Raw genomic sequence first — 14,821 nt, 5'->3', positions numbered from 1 at the left:
ACTGCTGTTGAACTATTTCAGTAGGTCTGCTGACTTTCAGTTTGTTTGGAAATATATGAACATAATGAAATGTTCAGTGTTCTTTTCATTCAAATCGGATTATCAACTGGTGTTGGTACACTACACCATGCAAAACAGCACTCGTTGGAGGGTTTTCTAATCTGTTCACTTGAGAACAGTCTGCAAACAATTCTTAGTATTAGAGGAAAATTTGAGATGAGAAAATCTGTTTTCTTCTATTCATTCCAAGGTAACTTTCCATGGTCGTGTAGTACTATAACAGTCTAGTAAAGTCAGTTCAGCTCCATGCTGTCAGTAAGGCGCTTGACCATTCTCATGATTGTCCGGGATTCCTCAGTATGGTTCTGCTTCCTCCCACATGGGTGTAATTGGGCAGCTTGGGCTTATTTTGCTGGAAGACCCTGTTACTGTGCTGTATTCCTAAATGAAAATAACAAAAAATTAATTAAAACATTTTAAGAATCAAACCTCAATATTCAACAGCTGCAACATAGTATTTGCAGTTGATAACTGGAAACTATTTTAAAAATACAAACTGCATTCACTTACATTTGGTATAACGTAACAGGTAACCTATGTGGAAAGCTTATTTTAAAAGAACATATATAAAAATTGTATTGAAACAGTTACCTTTTTGTTTTTATTTGCAGGTATTTGATAAATAATGGAGCCAATGTTGCTGCTGTTAACAGCGAGGGGGAGATCCCATCTGATATCGCAGAAGAATCGGCGATGAAAGATCTTTTGCAAGACGAAATAAGCAGGCAAGGTACTGTATAGAATTCTGGAACATTGGACTTTTCATGCTGGAACCTGTTGGTACACTGTTCCTCACTGATATCTAGGTGATGGTAAAGGAATCTTTGTCGTGAATGCTGTTTGTCCAGCTTCAATGGTCAAGTTGTAGATTTAGATTCTTAAACTGAATGTTGTTCCCTAAATATTAACAGTGAAATGGTGACATACAGTAAAACACCAATGATTTGCAATCTGATTTTTCAGAAATACATGTAGATTGGCCTCATTAAGCTCAGTTTCCCACACTGCCTTTACACCTTGCACACGGAGGCCACTTTTGTTAGATGTCTCTTGTACCTAATTAAAGTGGGCACTGAGTTTATCTTCATGGTTTTCTGCTTTAGCCCAACCACTTAAAGTTACGACATTTGTTCAGAGATGCTCTGCACACCACTGTTGTAACGCATGGTCACCTTCCCAGCCATTCTCCACTGACCTCTCTCATTAACAAGGTGTTCTTTGCCCACAGCACTGCTGCTTAATGGATGGTTTTGTTTCTCGCACCATTCTCGAGATTGTTGTATGTGAAAATTCCAGGAGATCACCTGTTTCTGAGATACTCAAGACACATTCCATGGTCAAAGTCACTTGCTTCCCCATTCTGATGTTCGGTGTAATAACATCTGAACCTCTTGACCATGTCTGCATGTTTTTGTGCATTTGAGTTGCTGCCACATGATTGGCTGATTAGGTATTTGCATTAACGAGCAAGTGTACCTAATAAAGTGGCCACTGTGTATAACACAATTGGATAAAATAAAAAATGAAGTGAATATGTGTGGAATAGTAATAGAGTCCAGTACTCTGAGAACGATGCCAGTCTTGAACATGTCCTGAGGATATGCAGTTATTAGCATATTACTGTATTTCCATTACTTGGACATGAATATAAAATAATTTACTTACTAAGATGCCAGCAATAATTTACTTAAGATGCCAGTGCAGTTTAAGTATTTCATCTTTCTTTGTTTTACAACCTGTTTTGTTTCTAAGCTGAAGTGAAGATTACATATGGGTAATTGTGTAAATTGGCTATAATCCATGACACCATTTCTGTCTACATCTTGCCAATTCAGTGATGGATTGCATCATATATCCCACAATTGTGCTGTCCAATGACTTCCCAGAAGGCTTTTCCTGTTGCTATATACATTTCGTATAAATGATAGCATTTTGTTCTTTGGACAGCTGATACTGTCTCTGCAAGATAGAGATTAGTGAGTGGCAGTATAATCCAATGGATGCATTGGTATATTCAGGAGATCCTGGGAAGTGTATTGGACTGAGTTTTCTGTAAAATGGTGTAGTGCTCTTCAATGTAGCTTCAATATATTGCCACTTCTAAGGATTGATTTGGTTATTTTTTTTCTAAAAACCATGTACAGTGGATTCATTTTTGGAATGTAATTCCTAAGGTTTTGCTGCACTGTATTGATCAGCATGCAGGTTTTGAAGTGGTGTTCCGAAAGTTTGAACAAGCAACAAAGTTTCAGGAAAAATGGTTGAACTTTTTCCCCACACAAGTTATAACTATTTGCATATTCATTTTTCCTTACTCTGTTTCAAATACCTATAACTTTCTCATTTCTAACTTGCAAACTCTATATGGGGTATTCAGAACCACTAGCAGAACTATTTAGCATCACAGAATTCAACTGGCTTTAGAAAAAAACTTGTTCTTTTGCTTCTATCTTGGTATATCTTCAAGATGGTACATTTGGAGAAATGCATTTATTAGAAAAGTTTTAAGAAATCATAAGGATTTCTCTGTGATTCCCTTGTTTGTTCTTTCATCACAGTCTACCAAAGTAGATTTTAGTTTCGTATACATCAGGGGTGGACAACCTTTTACATTCCATGCCTCAATTTTTCACATGTGAGTTCAGATGTACCATACAACTCTTGTACCCCCATTCAATTCTTGTAAAAATGGAAATATAGACATATTTAGCATTTTTACATGATATATTGATTTAATATAAAAACAAGATAAACATTACTTACCTTAATGAGACTTTAAACAAATATATTTTGTCATCTTTTGATTTCTTCCTTTTTCTTAATCACATATTCTTTCCATAACTCAGACCCAAGCACTAGCTTCAGTTTTCCTTCAATTTCAGTCTGATGTTGTGTTTTATAGTGTCTGTTAAGATCATGTCTTCTATTATGTGAGAAAGTGTTTTCACAAACAATGCACAACAGTTTTCCTGATGGACCCGCTATAAATAAGAACTCATTTTCCCACCGTTCATTGAATTCACGCTTACTATTACTTTCTGCTTTTCTTTTGCACTGTGATGGGTAACTGAATGTAAAAACAAGGCTTAATTTTCAGAAAAGTACAAAACTGCAAATGTTCACAAAGGACGAACAAGGCACAACTCCGTGGCGCACGAGTGTCAATTGTAAACTGACTGGCAAAAACCTGCGACGCACCGTTGGTGCAAATGCCTGGCACCTCAGGATCAAACAAGTATCAAATGTGTATTGAAATGTTATGGAACGGTTGCAGAACAAAAGTCCTTCTTTCCTAGTTTGACTCATTGAACATTTTTTATTTGAAAACAGATTAATGTGAAAGGAGATAACATTCGCCAAAAGATGTGTGCGGAATAATAAAATCGCTAAAATTAATTGCTAAGTTTTAGATTTATTCTCAGTAAAACCCATTTCTAGCTCTAAACTTCTGGAATTCCTGTTATAGATTGTTTTTTCTACAAATCGGGTTTTGGTTATACTTTTTGCATGAGTAAGGCTTACTTTTATATTATTACTGGGGTGCAATGTGCCACAGGTTGGACATCCCTGGTATACATGGACAGATGTACGCACAACTGCAAATAAAGACTAACTTGCAGCAACATCACAGGTACTTGGCATCATATAAGTAGCATTTAGATGATTAAAAACAAACAAATTAAACACCTTTTACAAGAAAGATAACAATTAGAACAAAAGTCTGTTTTAGGCCAATGTTGTTAGTGTTGATAAACTATAGTGATCAAGTTTTTTGGCGGTTGGTTTATCTTGTAAGGCAGAAGACCAGAAGAACTGACTTGACTCAAAAGATCGTCCATTTCTCTCCACAGATGCTGCCTAGCCTGCTGAGTACTTCCAGCAGTTTGCTTTTACTTCCTTGATAGATGTTGCTTGATTTAAGTTGTGACATCTTTGGTTTTTAATTAAGTGGTTTTCTAGTTTTAAAAATGAAATTGTCCTGAAAATGAATCCTTCCACAAAGTTAATTGATAACACTCAGAATGCTAGAAATTATTTGACCCTTCTTGTACCTGTACCATACAATGGTTGACTTCTTTCAGTAAAAGGTGTTTGGTTTTCCCCCCAATTTGGAGCTTTCTTGGTATCATAAGTGAAATTGGTAATAACTGAACAGCATTATTCGCCATAGTTTGTTACATTAAAGTTGAGTCAATGGTGGATGAAGGTAGAATTGCCTCAGGAATGTAACATATTAGGGATACATAACAGAAATGAAACAAACAATGATAGTCTGGGCAAATATTGTTAATTTTGTTGGCCAGTTTATAGTTTATAAACTATATATTAAAATAGTTTAATCAAGAAAGTACACATTTTCAGACTGCATACTAAAATTGCTAATCTGTAAATGATTACCCTTCTTTGAATGGCTTATTACATTTCCTCAAGACAAATTGCCACTGTAGTTTTTTTTCAGTCATAGTGCTGTTTTAGCTGACCTTTGCTCTTGGCCTGAAGTTCTTGTTCCTTGATTGACAGAAGCCTGGAGGGGGTAGTGTGGTGTTAAGTAGCAGATGACAGCAGCATGACTGCAAAAATTATGAATGTTTGAAATCTGGCATATTGTAAAGGTGAATATCTCTGGGATTCTAGGACTTGCTCTTTTTTATATGTAAATTTGTTCATAATGTCTACCCTATAAGTCATTTTTTTGCTGTGAACAAAGCATCTAATCCTTGCATGAATCCTTGTTAAGGGGTGGGAGAAGCTATGGTTGGAATAGTAAGTTTCTTTTAATCTTAATATGAAATGTCATTTTAAGAAAATTTGATGCAACTTGATCATAATGATATTGCAATTTTTTTTGTTGGAAATAGAAACCATTGAACCTTAATCACTAAAATCAAATCATTGTGTAACAGTGGTGTTCTCATTTCTGCTTTGATCATTAATTTGTATCTGCCCTTTCCCACGGCTGCAAAATTCAACTGGGCCCAAGTCTCTATTGCCACTGAATTGTAGTCGCACAACATGGGATTGGAGAATGTGCTGTCTGTTTGGACTTTAGATTGGAATGATCATATAGAAATTTGAATGGTGCAGTGATGGGGTGATATGGAGGGTGCGGGAAGAGCAGAAGCCTGTGATTATTGTGGGTTGTGTGTGACAGTGGCAGTGGGATCACAGAACAGGTTGGATAGTGGGCTGAGGGAAGAGGTTTTCTGGGTAATTGATGATTGAGAAAGATCTGCGAGGCCTATGACAATTATATAGTCAGGAGCGAGATAAAGGAGACTAGTTCATGAAGTGGTCAATTTTACTAGGCGAAGGGAAGACACTAACCTGCAAATAGTTATCTCCTTTATCTCTGTAATTTTTGATTGTGTAACATTTGTAAAAAAAAAAGAGCGAGCAGTTGAATTTTTAGGCATGTCTTATTGACAGCCTTTAATAAATACCTTGCATTCCAGTCTTCCTCTCCCTACTCCTTTCCACATCCCTGCCGGATCAATGTCCGTATGTCTTTCTCAGTTTCATGCTATTCTCAGAATGAGAATGATTGGGATGATGATCCTGAGGTTTCACATTTTACTCTGCATTGCCAGATGCGCAGTGAAATATTGTAGGAAGTATTGATCTCAGCCCTGGAGATCGTGTACAGACAGCATAACTGACTTCCAAGGCAGGTGCTGTGAATTTCAGTTTGATATGTTGAGCAAAGAAGCTTAAACTTTGATGTTGATTGACAGTATGAAGAGTTTCAACAAATGCCAGACAATCTTCTGCATGTTAGGTGACCATTCTCTGCTCTTATCTGTAGTTAAACACATGATGAACACTGGCATCACTGACTATTTTAAAGAATTACTCATCACAGTTGGGCAGGATGAACCAGACTAATTTAAGACTGTTCTGTGCTTCAAAAAAAAAAATCAAGCAGATTTTATAACAGTTAATGTGTCAGATTTCATAAAATAAAGCAGTACTTTTTCTCAGATTTCAATCTGGGCTTTTAAGTTCAAAGTAGTTGATACTAATCCTATTAATTTCTCAGACTACATTGCCTCTGTAACAAGGCATTGGTTTTTAGGGCTACCCTATGTGCTAATGTCTTCACACGTTTTCCACTACCTCCTAGTAACAATCCAGATTTAGAAAGAGACACTGGACAACAGAAAAATCAGGCAATAGATGTATATTTGACATCCTATAATATGAGATCTATAAGTAGAAAGATGGTATTAGCTTTAATTTGCTATTTTTCCAATTCTTGTATGCTTTTTTTGTCATCATGAAGCTGTCATTATATCACAGCTCTTACATAAGCTAAGCCGTAAACCATGCAGTACCAAAAGATGTTAAGATAGCTAAAAATGGATTTGTCTAGGCCATGGTAAATTGGCTCTCATTTGTGCAAGGCCAGGATTCTTATCTGCAAGGTTGTACTAGTTTTAACATTGATTTTAATGAAAATGCTGATAAAGCATTGAAGCTAATATCTAGAGAGGAAAGAAATTGTAAGTCAGCAATATTAAACATGTAAATAAATCTTGGTTCCATTCTAAGTACTTACCAGTTTCTAGAGGCAACATATGGGTGAAACAGAATCAGGGCTGAGTTGCTACAATAATGGCTGAATTTTAAATGTTTAAGCAGCTTTCCTAATATTCCAAAGCATTGTTTATTTTCCACTCATATTATTCCTTTTCCTTTTATTCATTGAGTACACGGAACTCGTCTGATATACAGTTCCTCCACCGTGGGTGGGGAAGTTGAAGGAAATATCCAAACTAAATTTAAAAAAATGAGATTCCCCCCCCTCCCCCTCCCAAAATTAGGTAGATTACTCTGAGAACTGGTGCCCCCAAGGGTTGGGTGCTCAGCCCACTGCTGTTCACACTGCTGACTCATGAATGCATGTCAGATCCAGCTCAAACCGTGTCAGGTTCACTGATGATACAACAGGGGTTGGCCTCATTAGCAACAATGATGAGTCAGTATACAGAGAGAGGAGGTAGAGAGACTTATCAAAGATTGTGTAACAGCTACCTGAGTCTCAACATAGACAAGACAAAAAGATGATTGTGAACCTCGAAGGTTGACCACTTGCACGTTAATGGCTGTGTTGTGGAGCAAGTGAAGGGTACAAAGTTACGGTGCGCACGTAATGGATGATCAATACCTTTCCACAAGAGCACCATCAAGCATGTTCTTTCTGGTTGCATCATTATGTGGAATAGAAACTGCAAGGCATCTGAGCACAAGATCCTACAGAGGACAGTAAAAACCACAGAGGCAAACAAAGTATACTGCAGATGCTGTGGTCAAATCAGCACGGGTCTTTTTTTCATCTCCCCCCCCCACCCCCCCGCGACATTTATGAGGAGTGTGGCGCGTTGAGGGTCCAAAGCATTGTTGAGCATCCCTACCGCTCACCGCCCAGATTTTACAAGCAACGTTAAATGCTAAATATCCTTTAAATTCAGTAGAATCATTGCAACATGAAGATGTCCTAAAGACCAAATATAAATGAATCTTATTTCAAAATTTCATAATATACCTTACAACTAATGCAAAAAATGTATTAGCTGACTTGAATGCAGTAGTCTCATGCAGAAGAGAATGAGGTAAGTGACCAGGTCGTATGGTTTTGCAATAATTGATATTTGTGAAATGCCCTTAGTTTTTCAGACATTGGCTTGGGATCCTTCACTTATAAGTTGAGAGACTTGAAAAGCTTTGGGTTTTAACAACAGGTTTGCAGAGCAGCACTTCTGACAATGCAGATCTCAATCAACACATTGCTCTCATGTCAGCCAAATTCATTTACTCCAGTCTCTGACACTGTTAAAGATTAACTTTTCAATTGGTGGTAGATGATCTCATGTGTTGACTTGAGTATTGTGCAAGTCAACCAAAAAGCAATCAATTTCCTTTTTAAATGAAGTAAGAAAATGATGCACAGTCCTAAGTCTTAATGTGCTTAATGAGTTAGATTGTCATTCTGCAAAGGTGACATTGCTCTGTTGATGGAATTATGGAGTAGCTGTGTTAGTGTATTACCTGCATCTTCCAGCAAAAGTTTTCATTTTGAATAAAATGTGCAAGTCTTCCATAAACAAACCAGTCCTGTTATATACTGGTGTAACTTTATATACTACAGATGAAACCCACAGTCACAGCCATGAGTACAGTAAGCAGCATTGTTTTAAGATATTTTAAAAACATCTATTGATACTCAAAATCCCAGACTGCAGAATCAGGTTGCAAGTGGATTATCCTTTTAAGAAAATGGAAATACAGAAGACAAGCTTGTCTAAGGGTACAATTGAAACACAGAAGTTTTAGACTCCCGTTCCTGATTATTCACCTGATTCAAAATGGCCACGATTATACCAGTGCCCAAGAAGAGCAGGATGTGCTGCCTTAATGACTATTGTCCATTTGCACTCACATCTCCTCTGATGAAGTGCTTTAAGAGGTTGGTCACAGTTAGAATCAACTCCTGCCTAAAGGATCTGGGCCTGCTGCAGTTTGCCTATTGCCACAATAGGTCTACAGCAGATGTACTCTTATTAGCTCTCGACACTGCCTTGGATCACCTGGACAATAGTAGTACTTGTTGAAGACTGCTCTTTATTGATTACAGGTTGGTGTTAAACCCTTGATTATAACCAACAAGCTCCAACCTGGGTCTCTGTATCTCTTCCTTGCTGACAGTCAATAGTGGTACACTTCAACGATGCATGCTTAGCCTGCTGCTCCATTTTCTGTGCACCTATGACTGTATAGCTAGGCACTCCTCAACCGCTATCTAGAAATATGCCAATGACACAACTATTGTTGGCAGAATTTCAGATGATGACGCGCAGGGGTACATGAGCAAGATGGATCAGTTGTTTGAGTGGTGTCACAACAGTAATCTTGCATTCAACATTGGTAAGGACATGGAATTGATTGTGGACTTCAGGAATGGGAAGATGAGGGAACATGCCATTCCTCATCAAGGCATCAGCAGTGGAAAATGTGAGCAGTTTCAAGTTCCTGGGTGTCAACATCTCTGAAGATCTGTCCTGGGCCCAGCATGTTGATGCAGTTACAAAGAAGGCTTGACAGTGGCCGTATTTCATTAGGGAGCTTGAGGAGACTTGGTATGTCGCCAGAGACACTCAATTTTCCACAGGTGTAGCATGGAGAGCATTGTAACTGGTTGCATCATCATCTAATATATGGAGGCCACTGCACAAATTGGAAATAGCTGCAGAAAGTTGTAAACTCACCTAGCTCCATTATAGGTTCTAACCTCCTCAGCATTGAGGACACCTGCAAACCGCGATGCCTGAATAAAATGGCATCCATTATTAAAAATCTCCGTCACCCAGGTCATGCCCTCTGTTGTTTGTTACCATCAAAGATGAATTGGAGGAGCCTGAAGTCACACACTCAACATTTCAGGAACTGGATCTTCCCCTCTGCCATCAGATTTCAGAATCCATGAACATGACCTCACTTTTTTCCTGTATTTGTACTATTTATTTTATTTAATCTATTAATTATATATTTGTAATTTGTAGTTTGTTTTAAATTATGAAGTAATGTTGCTAAACTCCAAATTTCATGATGCATGCTAGTGATCAAACCTGATTTTGACAGTATTACCAAACTATTGAGCACCAGCATTTTTGATTAACTAATACAAAGTTAATATTGAAAATGCACTTTAAAATTATTAGCAGTTAAAATCTATTATAAAATATTTTTACCATTATCTTCAAACTATTCTGAGCCAACTTGATTCAAGATTTAAGCAGGACAAGGCTGCCCTCTTGAGGTACTTGTGTGAATTTCAGACTCTGCTTTGGTCTGGTTTGTTATAAATCTGAAAATAGGACATCGAATAGTACAGCATAGTACAGGTGCAAAGCATCAACAGCCAGTGTTTTAACCAATATTAATAGTTAAATTTTATATTTTAAGTTGTGTAACATTATCCTTGCTGTCTTGGTTTAGAATATTTGTGAATGAAATGGGAAAGCTGTAGAAGTTGGAAACTTGATTTCAAAGCAGGTCAGGCAGCATCTATCCTATCCATTTCCCCCACATACTACTTAAAGGAAAACTGATTTTCTTTCTCTGTTTTGATGTTGTATCACTTGAATGTTTCTAGTGTTTTCTGTTTTTACATTGGGCCATATACAGTAATTTCTTTTCTGTTAATATAAATAATATGTAACAATTTATTCTAAAACAATCAGTGTTGAATTCTGTGACCATGTAAGTTTTTGCTTTTAGAATAATATTTAGGGCCAGCAACCTAGAGAAGATTTTAACAAAAAACATTATTGGTTATTTAGATTTTAATTTGTCAATTTCTTTACCCCAGCCCCACCCACCAACACTATATCCCTTTGTAATGTGTCTGGGGTGTATATTTAATACACCAGGTGTGCTGAGGCAGCGTGTTGTGTCCTTGAGCAAGGCACTTAACCACACATTGCTCTGCGACGACACCGGTGCCAAGCTGTATGGGTCCTAATGCCCTTCTCTTAGACAACGGTGGTGTGGAGAGGGAAGACTTGCAGAATGGGCAACTGCAGGTCTTCTGTACAACCTTGCCCAGTCCTCAGTCATCATTGAAAATCGACGGATGGCCGAAGAAGGGCAGGCAGTTGTAAGATCTAAGTACAATAATATCTGCAGAATGCAGAAGCATTGGAAAAATGGTACAGTCGGCCCTCCTTATCCGCGAGTTCTGCATGCGCGAATTCAACCAACCGTGAATCGAGAAAACCCGGAAGTGCTCTTCCTGCATTTGTTGTTTGAGCATGTACAGACTTTTTTTCTTGTCATTATTCCCTAAACAGTGCAGAATAACAACTATTTACATAGCATTTACATTGTATTAGGTATTATAAGTAATGTAGAGATGATTTAAAGTATATGGGAGGATGTGCGTAGGTTATTGTGGATCGGGATAAAAAAAATCAGAAGTTCTCTTAAGTCGGAACAGCTACATCCAGTATTATTTAGTGTCAGTTAGTCAAATGTTTGTCTTAGAAAATAGTATATGTTTTACCTTTCTATGCATATAAAACACTTAAATGTATGTATTTCAATAATTAAACCACTGCGTTGCTTAGTAATAATTGTATCTTTCATTGGGACAGGACCTTTCTCACTTTATCCTTTAAAATTGTTCCGATCATTGACCGGAATGTAGCCTATTGCTTTTCCAGTGACTGATGACGTTTCACCTCTTTCCGATTGTTTTATTTCCACTTTATTTTCAATCATGATCATGACTATTTTTGTGAACAGAAAATTGCGGATTCAGAGCTCTGCTGGGTCCTAAAGAACAGTGCTCTGAGACAGGTTAAATAAGGAACATGAGCATCTGCATTTTTTGGTATCCGCGAGAGGTCCTGAAACCAATCCCCTGCGGATAAGGAGGGCTGACTGTATATACTTCCTAGGCAAGCTGCAGATAGAGACCTGCATGCCACACCTACACACAAAGGCATTGTTACTTTTTATAGCACCTGACTTAATTATTCTCTGGAAAAGCGGCACTTCCATTTCTTTTGAGACGGCCAGTGTTAAGGCTTATCCTGTGGAGTGGTGTCAATGTAACATATCAAGTGGTATGCACAGCCTTTCAATGAATTATTAGCTCTATGGCGTTGTAAAGGTTATTGTGACAGTGTTACAGCTTGGAGTGTTCTGGAGTACGGAGTTCAATTCCATTGCCGTTCAATAAGCCTCAGTACGTCCTCCCTATGGAATGTGTTGGTTTCTCTGGGTCCACCAGTTTCCTCCCACTGTCCAGAGATGTACCTGCAGGTCATTGTAAATTGTCCTGTGATAAGGTTAGGGTTTGGGGGTTGCTGAGGTGATGTGGCTCGAGAGGCCGGAAGGGCCGAATCTGGCTGCACGGCTAAATAAATTTCAAGAATGGCAGTTAATAAATAAATAATTGGAGAAGTGGGAGGGGTGACCTGAAAATCTGTGCACTGGTGGCTGAGGAATTCCAAGCTTCCTGCTTCAATTATTAATGCTCAGTTTGTTCACTGAACTGAGTCACACATTTGGATATTAGTAAATATCGTAGTGTAGTTTCTGACTCACATCTAATTTACTGCAAAAAAAAATCTAATGCAGCTCCTTGCTTTATTATGTCATTGTAGCTATTTATTTCTCACCAAGCGGTGACAAATCAGTGTTCCTCTGCAGTCGCTGGCCTCAACATTGGTATAAAATTGGACGGTTGAATTTCTCTGTGTTGGATTTGTGACAGTCTGTTTTCCCTTTGTATTTTGAGAGCAAATATCTGACAGAAAAATCCTCTTTTGATTGAAATACCTAGAACCTTTCAAGCAGTAGCCTGCAAAACTTTAAATATTATATTCCATGCATGTTAAACTATGCATAATGATTGAGCAGCTAAAAAGTGAGAATTCATGTTTTATATATAAAAAAATTATAAGTTGGACAAATGATTGTGTACAATTGCTCTGATAGTTGATCGCTAACACATCAGTTTAGTTATTTACAATTAACAATTTTCATTATATGCTAGTACAGATAATCTAAGTGTGCTTTCAAAAACAAATTAAGGACAGAAGCGCTGTCTGCTGTGTTAGTTATTTGAGAGTGCCTTGATACAAGATTTTAAAAGCTAGGGTAAAACCTTTTGATTAGGAAAGGTGTGTTGGGAAGCAAAGAGAGAAATAATTAATTGAAGAATAAATGCAGTGCAAATAGGTCATGCACCAAATATGAAGAATTATTAATTGCTGCACTTTATATTTGGATTAGTATTTAATGGCTCTATATTTTCTCTAAAAAGTGAAGCACTTTTACTCAAACTTTGGCGTTCTTTCTCTCTAGCAATTGATGTAGAAGCAGCGAGGAAAGAAGAGGAACACAGAATGCTGCAGGATGCCAGGCAGTGGTTAAATAGTGGCAAAATAGAGGATGTAAGAAATACCAAATCAGGTGGTACGGCTCTGCATGTGGCTGCTGCAAAAGGCTATTTGGAGGTTTTAAAGTAAGTTATTGAGAAATAACAGATTACCTTGAATTAACATTACTAATGTTAATATTTTATCATTTTCTATTGATAAATTATGTGCAGCTTTTCCTATGTTTTGGCTTGGAAATGGTGTCATTTTGTGCATGTCAACATATGTCCAATGTATAAACACACATCCTTTCATAAAGGGTCACTGGTTTGCAATCAGAACTCCAGGTCACTATGCATCTCCTTTCTCCTCTATAGGTACTGGTGGTAAATCCAGTTCCTCATAACTCCACCTCTTTAGAGTATCTCTCACTCTGCAGGTGAGAGATTCACTAAACAAGTAATTGGAGAAGAGTGCAAAGATTTCATTGAGGTCTCTGATTACAGAACTAACCACTAAATTGTTTTATTTTTGTCCAAATCAAAATTTCTACAAAATATATGGCTAGCATGTTCTCCATTTAAACATTTTCCTTCATTTTATTGTGTTGGGCATCTATAGCTGAATCAAATGTAAAATGGTCACTTTTGATGTGTAAGGTCTTTGATGTGTTGCAATTTATTTCTGCACCACTGTAAGGAAATGTAAATCCTGTTTGGATATGGATATGACTATGTTCATCAGTGCATACAGTACATCCTCTTGGAATTCAAACTGATTTCCAGCCTCCTTGCACAATATCATTGTAACCACACCTTAAAACGAAAGTGCTCAGGTTCTTGCAAATTGTGCAAGGAATAAAGTGCAGGACTGCCAGATATGGAGAGATTAAATCAATTGAAGTTGTTTTCACTAGAACGTAGAAAAATGAGACAGGATTTAGTTGAAACAAACAGAATTTGGGGATAAGATGGGCTGGATCTGATGAGGATGTTTCCCAGTGCTGGGATGTGTAGAACAAGGGACATAGTCTCAGATTTCAGGACAATGGATTTGAGACTGACATGAGATTTATTTATACACTTCCTATCTTTAAGAAGATAAATCTTCTGGTGAAAAAAGCATTGAGGAGTATGGGCAGAGGGTGGGAATATGATACTAATGTAGAGAATCAGCCAGGATTATATTAAGGGATGGAGCAGGACTGAATAATTTGATGCTACCATGCTTAAAAGAGGTGGATGGAGAAACATGAAAAGAGAAACAATGATTAATAGTTCAAGCTAATAAACTCCTCTCTCTGAAACATTAAGTCTTCACAGATGCAAATTGACCTGATTCAATGTTTACAGCACTTCCCATTTCTGTCATTAAGAAATGTTACTGCTTGTAGGTATTCCCTAGTGTTTTGCTTTCAGAACAGATAAAATGGAGAAAATTTGGCAAAGGGAGAGGAAGGCACAAGAAACTGCAATTGATTTTGATACTTTTGGTTTTATTTTTCAAGGCTCCTAATTCAGGCTGGGTATGATGTAAACATCAAGGACAATGACGGCTGGACACCACTTCATGCTGCTGCTCACTGGTGCAAAGAGGAAGCCTGTCGAATCCTCATTGAAAATTTTTCTGATATGGATGCTGTTAACAAAGTGGTCAGTTGCATCTAATAAGCTATTTTGTTTGTTATAATTTATAAAATTTAATTTGTAGTATCTTGGAAGATGTGCATTAATATTTATTTGGACATGGATTAAGAACGATGTAATTTATTTCATGTCAGATACTGAACTCTTAAACCAGCAAAAGAGAAACAATTTTTAAATGTATCCAATCAGACATATTGCAGATGGGCTCCTTTTCTGTGTCACAACAGATTG

The 14,821-nt window shown here is 37.4% G+C and overlaps 1 protein-coding gene across 4 annotated transcripts in view; it reads left to right on the top strand.

The window, feature by feature from the left end:
* LOC132381198 (protein phosphatase 1 regulatory subunit 12B-like) overlaps nucleotides 1-14,821 on the top strand; it is a 221,291-nt gene that overhangs the window by 97,023 nt on the left and 109,447 nt on the right. For all 4 annotated transcript variants that reach the window (XR_009507977.1, XM_059950490.1, XM_059950489.1 and 1 more), the window contains exons 3-5: nucleotides 672-790; nucleotides 12,931-13,090; nucleotides 14,452-14,596. Coding sequence is in view for 3 of the 4 variants with exons in the window: in XM_059950490.1 (XP_059806473.1) it covers nucleotides 672-790; nucleotides 12,931-13,090; nucleotides 14,452-14,596 (424 nt within the window). In the remaining variant the exon portion in view is untranslated. The remainder of the gene's footprint in view (nucleotides 1-671; nucleotides 791-12,930; nucleotides 13,091-14,451; nucleotides 14,597-14,821) is intronic.

The sequence above is a fragment of the Hypanus sabinus genome, chromosome 25 (genome assembly GCF_030144855.1).
Source record: "Hypanus sabinus isolate sHypSab1 chromosome 25, sHypSab1.hap1, whole genome shotgun sequence".
NCBI lineage: Eukaryota > Metazoa > Chordata > Chondrichthyes > Myliobatiformes > Dasyatidae > Hypanus > Hypanus sabinus.
The sequence above is the reverse complement of the archived record's forward strand: the minus strand, read 5'-3'. Positions and strand labels throughout refer to the sequence as shown.